General features: G+C 38.8%; 1 protein-coding gene across 4 annotated transcripts; it reads left to right on the top strand.

Annotated features, from left to right (window-relative positions):
* The first annotated feature begins 907 nt into the window (after window positions 1–907).
* On the top strand, window positions 908–7,300 carry LOC140791700 (serine/threonine-protein kinase Nek5-like). Of its 4 annotated transcripts, none has more exons than XM_073142315.1 (16): window positions 908–1,122; window positions 1,219–1,255; window positions 1,344–1,468; window positions 1,563–1,629; window positions 1,729–1,794; window positions 1,871–1,917; window positions 2,001–2,046; window positions 2,128–2,208; window positions 2,300–2,342; window positions 2,453–2,502; window positions 3,216–3,297; window positions 3,395–3,444; window positions 4,021–4,094; window positions 4,767–4,818; window positions 4,937–5,605; window positions 5,695–7,300. In XM_073142315.1, exons 3-16 carry the CDS (start codon window positions 1,371–1,373, stop codon window positions 7,105–7,107), a joined length of 2,838 nt encoding a protein of 945 aa, XP_072998416.1. In that variant the 5' UTR covers window positions 908–1,122; window positions 1,219–1,255; window positions 1,344–1,370; the 3' UTR covers window positions 7,108–7,300. The 4 variants fall into 4 exon arrangements, with proteins under 4 accessions (XP_072998416.1, XP_072998415.1, XP_072998418.1 ...); XM_073142314.1 differs by having other exon boundaries at window positions 909–1,122; window positions 1,350–1,468; XM_073142317.1 differs by having other exon boundaries at window positions 914–1,122; window positions 2,300–2,356.
* The last annotated feature ends 264 nt before the right edge of the window (window positions 7,301–7,564 follow it).

The following is a 7,564-nucleotide window of genomic DNA, read 5'->3' as shown; positions in this document are numbered from 1 at the left end:
AGGTGTTGTTTGTACTTATTTGGTACCCTATTTAGTTTATTAGACCCATCAAGCCATTATAATTGGAATCCATAACAAATAGGATGTCGATACATCACTGGTAATATGTCACTTTCCTCCACAAATTAATTACCCGTTTAAATCTATTTAAATAAAAAATCTAACCTAATAAGGATTTCGGACCAACCGACAGATCTTATTCCGTTGGTATATTATCATCTAAATCAATTAACTCGACCCTATCCTCACTTAATCATTGTCATCCCCAAAATATTTAAGATCATGTGGATACAGTGTTCCCTAACTACTACAAAAGAAAGTCGTTGAAGAATACAATTTTGTAGAAAAGCCCTCGTCTTTTACAACATTATTTTAAAGAGATAACTACTACACCTAGCTAGATCATGAATTATTTATCTATTTTCACATAAATCCCTCTCTTTTTTTGAAAATTACTTTCTTACCCCTCCCAGATTCACGTTAATCACAAGCCTCCAATCAATGGGCCTCACGCTCTTCGTCATGTGTCTTTCATTGAGAAGCCCAGTCCTGCGAGTCCCAGCGCCCATATCTAAGATCCACGTAGAGCGTATCCGATCTCTTATCATGTTCCAGGGACTATCCGAGCAGGCCAACGGTTGGTTATTCTCGACTGTGCATAAACCTAGTCTTATTCTAAGTCGCCGTCATGATAAAGTTATTCCAGCGGAGCACAGTACCGCAACCACCATTAAAGCCCCACCTAGAAATTGAGAAAGAGACGCAGAACCTTCTGACGTCCCCCCTTCTCAACCATTAAAGCGATTTCTTCGTTTTGTTTTTAACCCTTCGTCGTTAAACCCAACCCTCCCTTCCTCCAACCATGGTTAGCCGTTTATTTATATCTACTCCACTGGATTTTAAAAAAAAAAACATCCAAAAAGAAAAAGGGAAGAAGAAGAAAGCAAACTCCCTCTGCTCTCTCCCTCCGACGCCAGAATCGACACTGCGATCGCATTGCTATGGAGATCTCCGGCGAGAACTGGCGGTAGGTAGCCGGAGATCGGCTGTGCTGTGGCCTGGATGGTGATGAGGCGACGGGAGGAGCAATGCGGGGGCGAGAGATGGTGACAGATCGTTGTGGTTTGTATTCTTGATGGCGATCTCCGTCTTGATTGATCTGAATTGGTTGAGTATCGACTCTTAGGCTAATTTGTGTGGATTTTGTTTTTACGACAGCGTTGGATTTCCTTGTTTGGAGTTTGGAATGAGAAGTGTAAGTTCGAGTTCTTCATCTTAGCTAACTCTAGATGTGATTGGGAACTGAGTAGATGATTATTTGAAGCTCTATCTGCGAATCGTAGAATTAGTTTTTAGTTGCGGATCTATCGATGGAGTCACGGATGGATCAATACGAGATAATGGAACAGATTGGCCGAGGAGCCTTTGGAGCAGCAATTCTTGTGAATCATAAGCTTGAGAAGAAGAAGTAAGTCCAAATCAGTTCTCGTGATGGGATTTTTACTCTTCTGTATACTCTTTAGGATACTTTCTTTTGTTGCTCAGGACTATTTGGATTTCAGGTATGTTCTAAAGAAGATCCGTCTTGCGAGACAAACTGAACGATGCAGAAAGTCTGCTCATCAAGAGGTTAGGCAAATGAATGAATTTGTCACTGCTTATTTTGACTTCTGTGAAAGAAGAATGGTTTCGAAGTTTTCTTTAAAAAAAAAAAAAAATTGACTGCAGATGGCTCTCATTGCCCGGCTTCAACACCCTTTCATCGTCGAGTTCAAGGAGGCTTGGGTGGAGAAGGTATCTGCACATATAGTTAGTCATGTATCGTTTATCCACTGCAATTGCTTATTTGATTTTATGTATTTTAATGCAGGCCTGCTATGTTTGTATTGTTACGGGATACTGTGAAGGCGGAGACATGTGAGTGTTCTTCAACATTTTATTGGGTTATGTTTCTCAGTACATCACGTTTTGCCTCAGTGAGAATTTGTGGCATCTAACAGGGCTGAGTTAATGAAGAGATCAAATGGAATATACTTTCCTGAGGAGGTAATACAACTGAACTTTTTAGATATCCTTGTGCATTGTTGGAGACCTGTGCAATGACAATGTTCCAAAAATGCTCCTCAGAAATTGTTGAAGTGGTTTACTCAACTACTATTGGCTGTTGAATACTTGCATTCCAACTTTGTTCTGCATCGAGACCTTAAGGTCTGTTAGTATATTAGACTATTTGTAGCAATTGTGCATTTCTTCTACTCGTGAAAATTTATTCATATAACTTGTTTTACACATTCTTCAGTGTTCCAACATATTTCTCACGAAGGATCAGGATATTCGCCTTGGTTAGTTGCTCAGGGCAAGCATCATTCAGAATGGGTTATTAGTCCTTTTCTGTACTATGCCAAGATTTGAGTACTTTCACTTATGTACACTTTTTTGGATTAATTTGCAGGAGATTTTGGACTTGCTAAGACATTAAAGGCTGATGATTTGGCTTCTTCTGTATGTGCTTTCTTGTTGTTTGAATGCTTCTCAATGATATTATGTCCCAAACTGTTTTAGTCCATTTGGGAGGTTTAGAAATTGTGGCCTTAAATGGATACTTGTCCTTTTTGCATGAGATTATAAACCATAATTTTATTTCTGGAATTAGAAACTTGTGCACTGTGCAGGCAACAAGGTTACTTTTACTGCTGAACTTGATTGGTAATATGGTATAGACTCTTCCAGATACTTGCATGACTGCGTCCACATAATGAAAAGTTGATTATATCTGGATTGTTGAGATGTCAACTTTCTATGAAGGCCCTTAATTTGTCTATAACAAGATTTGATATTTACATTAAGAGCCCTTTTTTCCTATTAAACTTTTATCTGATTCCACTTGCCATTTTAAAAAGCCATCTCTGTAAAGGTATTTGTTGGTTTACTATTTGGATAGAATCGTTATTAGATAGATAGCTAATTTCTTATTTTTTAATAAATTAGTTACTCCACTAATTGGAGTTTTATTTTGACTTATACCTATGCAACACTATTGCTAGTATTAATCATATCAAAATTCAGAATGGCAGCCTCTCAATAAGAAGAGCCCAGGCCATTTCATGTGATACATTTCATTTTTGTAGCTTTGGCTAGTATAATTATATACTTTACACAACGCTTGCCTTCTTTCTTTTCACTGAAATTTATGGTAAGCACCACTCTTTATTTAGGTTGTTGGAACTCCAAATTATATGTGTCCAGAGCTGCTTGCGGACATTCCCTATGGATTCAAATCAGATATCTGGTCACTTGGTAGGATGGTCTTTTGCGTTGTTTCTTAAAGATGCTTAGATAGGGGACAAATGTTGATTGTTCACTCCCTAGCTTTAATTGGGATTTGATTCAACAGGGTGCTGCATGTATGAGATGGCAGCTTATCGACCTGCTTTCAAAGCTTTTGTAAGTCTGTAATTTCTTTGTAGTTACATCATTGTGGTATAGCGACAATAAATTACTTGCTACTTTGTGGTAACAGCACCTAATATGTTGAAGGTCTGTAGTATGTTGCATTCTTGCTTCCTCAGAGACTAGATTAACTGGAAAACCTGTTTCCCCTAGCTATGATCCACTATATAGCTTTCATGTTATATAATATCCATGGTGTGAATTTTGTCTTCAATTAAAGAAGTATACTCTGATTACTATCAGCTTTTCCAATGTCTTTCATATGCCTATTTTCTTTGTAGTAGGACACACCATTTGTTAAAGGCATATGGACTTTGTTGGTCCATTACTTTTAATAGTTTAACCTTTTAGGTCAATAAGTTATTTATCATGGTATGGGAGTAGGGGATCCCAAGTTCCACTCCCATGATGCCTATCTTTTTGAATTAAAATGCAAACCTCCACCAGCTAATTCAATCCACGTCTTTGACCTATTGAAATATCTCTAGCCCAGATAAAATTGTTTACATAAAAAAAAAAGCGATAACAGAAGTTCTATTTAATCTTCAATTGGCTCATGTTGGTTTTCAGGATATGGCTGGATTGATAAGTAAGATAAATCGATCGTCCATTGGTCCATTGCCTACCTGCTATTCTTCTTCCTTGTAAGTGCACATGTGCCCTTATCTTCATGCTATTATGACAAGTTGTTTGACTTATGCTGTCTGATAAAATTAGTTGCTTTGCATATTGTACTTCATTCAATTACTTGTGGTAAAATCAATCCTTTGCTCTTTTGGTATTTTGCATTTTGTGGTCAGTGTTCATGTTGTGCAACATTTATCTTCTGCATTTTTTGAATTTTTCAATATCTCGTCCATTGGAAAGCCCAATGCTGGTTCGTTGGGATTTGATATAGTATAACCAAATATAGAGTGGTTGAGGCAAATAACATTATATGCTAGTTATCATTTGAGTATGCTGGAGTGATCCTAAGATTAGAGAGCACATTTTTTATCCATTTGTCGAAGGTCTAAGATTTATGTAGTACCTTAGACAAATAATTTGTTCAAGCATTTTCTTAGGCCCAGTGGATTGGTGCCTGTCGCTTGGACATGGCTGTGGGGCTATCCATAAATTTACTATCTGACCTCTCTAGTTCATCATAGTTGGGTGTTTTCTCACATTTCAGTTAGAATTAAAAATTTGTTGAAGTTCATTTACTCATTGAACTGATGGATACCGTGATGATATGTTATCATGCAATACAAACTAGTTTGCTTCAACAACTTCTGAAGATTTTAGATTTTTCATATCTTCCATGCTGCTTGATGTAGGAAAACACTTATCAAAAGCATGTTGAGAAAGAACCCTGAGCATCGGCCTAGCGTAAGTTGCCTCCACTTTTGCAATTTGAAACTGTCCAACTCTTGTTTCCACAACTTGCATGTTCTGTTGCCTTATAGCTTTAAGTCTTAATATGCTGTGATTTACAAAATCTACACAGGCATCTGAAATTTTAAGACATCCACATCTGCAACCTTGTGTGAATCAATACCGTCCATTTCCTGACTCTTCACATGTAATCCAGTCACAAGAGAAGCCCATCTCCACCTCATGCAGTGGTCGGAGAAGCATGTCTTTAAGTCAAAGCAGCAGCATTTCCAGCAGTGATAAGGACAGTATGTACTCAAGCGAGAGAAATGCATCAGGTTTAGTGCCAAATTCTGATCATAATGCAAATGAAACAGAAGCTATTTTAACTGATGACAGAGTTCCTGCTGATGATACATCCTCTCCCCCTGAAGATGTTAGAGTTCATAAAGACATCTGTGATTTAGAACCAGAGAGACAAGTTTCATTAAAATATACACATGTTGATCAGCAGCCAAAAAAAGATGAGACTAAGAAACCAAAAACCGTTAAGAATATATTGATGGCTCTAAAAGAGGATATCAGAGTTAGAGAAAGCAGTTCTCCTGTGAGATCTAGCCGTGCAAAGATAGCTGGTACACTGAGCAATAAAAATAGCACAGAACCATCGCCAAAGATGCCCAAACCTACTAGTGCCACTTCTTCTAATTCCAAGTATAATGAGGTGCTGACACATGAATCAGTGAAGATCAACAGTGATTCAGCGAACCGGGTGCATGTGTCACATCCTTTAAAGCATCTGGTATGGGTTAATTCCTGTTTTTTTTTTGTGTTTTCCCTCAATATTTTTGCTTGTTGGTTATTCTCCCTCTGTCACTTGGCTTGTCGCAGTTCCCTATTCTGGAGTCCTCCCCAACACCTAAAGTTAGACATGATGGAGTATCACCATCTGTTCCTGTCAAAGAGATCGCCGACATTGACTTCTCTGCAAAGACGAGGCAAAGGCCTCCACCTTCTGCTATTAATACTAGAAAGTGTGCTGTTTCTGTAGATAAATCAGCTGGGCTTCGTACTCCAAGCCCTTCCTATACTGGGACTAAAAGAATTCTTTCCAAAATTACTCCTGAGCATGAGGAAAGTCCATGTCGGCCCGCCCATAGCTCCAACCAAGTCATCAGCCAGCACCGGGAGTATGAAAAGGTTTCTTTGAATACTTCAGGAGAAGCACTGACTGGGATAGACAATTCTGAATCAGAAACCATCCCTTCTCAGGAATCTCCATTAATTATGGTAAAGGAACATCATATCACGTACTCCAACTCAATAGTAGATGGTGCTGAGGAAATTCCTGAAATTTTGGTATCCACTCCAAGATGCTTGCCTTCGACACATTTGCGTTCTGGCTCTGACTTTCCTTCTGCAGAAGATCATCATTTTGAACCTACAGTGAGTTGTGAGCTTAATGCAGAGGATTTACAGAGGAGTACTGGCAGTAATGATGAAATCAGTTCAAGTTCGTATCTAGTGCCATCCTTCCCTAGCTCTGAACAAGAGTTTGTTTGTAAAGATGATTTTCCTGTCAGTAAGTCTGAGCATAACTACATTACTATACAAAATGGAGACGAGAAGTTCAGCGTCCGAGAACTGCTCTCATCCATACCTGATATTGCTCCATTCGTATCAGCAGCCACAAAGAACACTTCTCTGGAGAAGGGACAAATATCGAATCAGATGTTGGAGAAGCAGGCAGCTTCTCATCTAACACCAGCTTTTGACGATATCATCCATGTGATAAGACACAGCAGCTTCCGCGTTGGTTGTGAGCAACCATTGGTAGAGAATATTGAGATGGGTGTTCAGAACATGGACATGGCGGGTAAACCATTGAATATCGTAAGAGATGAAGCGGACATAAAGAGCATTTCACCTAGTCCAAAATCTCCTGTATCTCTTGACTCTGCTACCTTGACATCAGATGTTCCACAGTGCAATATCGCCAAGGAAAAGACGAACAGCTCAGAAAGAGAAGTGAGGTCAAATTCTTCAGAGGCCAACACTGGATCAAAGGAAGAGAAAACTCCAGCTAAAGAAACCTTGGATGTCAATTCCTTTAGACAGAGAGCTGAGGCCCTTGAAGGTTTATTAGAGATTTCTGCAGAATTACTGCAGCATAATAGGTTGGAAGAACTTGCAGTTGTTCTAAAGCCATTTGGGAAGGATAAGGTCTCTCCCCGAGAAACTGCAATCTGGTTGGCGAAGAGTTTCCAAGGGATGATGAGTGAGGAAGCCAGCCGCACAGTGTGAAACCTCGTCACCTTTACCTCTTATCATACTTTTTATGTTCTCTTTCCAAATCATCAATTGCAAAAGCTTGTTGTAGTTTCTTTTCTTTAGCTTTCTCTTGATAGTTTTGAAATTCTTTGCTGAGTACGTTGTAAATAATCAAATCACAAATAAAATAAGACGTGGCAAATGCATGCCAGAAGAATTAATATAATTCATCTCATGAGGTGGACCAGTATTGTTATCTATGCTTCTTCTCTTCCTCTGTTTTCCTTATTTTCTTTCCCTCCCTTCTTCCTCTTCTACCTCACTTCTCTCATTTCTTCCCTTCTTCTCTTTCTTAGGGTGGAGAGTTTGGGGAATGGAATATTTGGCGTAAGATTGAAGGTAGGTATTGAAGGAATTATGAAATGGTTAGTCTGGGATTGGAGATTGGAAATTGGAGATTGGAAAATTGAGATTGCCATAGAAGTCATTA

The sequence above is a fragment of the Typha latifolia genome, chromosome 7 (assembly GCF_019914945.1).
Source record: "Typha latifolia isolate L0001 chromosome 7, TyphaL0001v2, whole genome shotgun sequence".
NCBI classification, from domain to species: domain Eukaryota; kingdom Viridiplantae; phylum Streptophyta; class Magnoliopsida; order Poales; family Typhaceae; genus Typha; species Typha latifolia.
Note: the sequence above shows the minus strand (reverse complement) of the source record. Positions and strands in the feature narration are given on the sequence as shown.

Coding starts and splice junctions, on each gene's coding strand:
- LOC140791700 (XM_073142314.1), top strand. Junction 2,343..2,452: donor GGATCAGGATATTCGCCTTG/GTTAGTTGCTCA, acceptor ATTAATTTGCAG/GAGATTTTGGACTTGCTAAG. Junction 3,298..3,394: donor ATCAGATATCTGGTCACTTG/GTAGGATGGTCT, acceptor TTGATTCAACAG/GGTGCTGCATGTATGAGATG.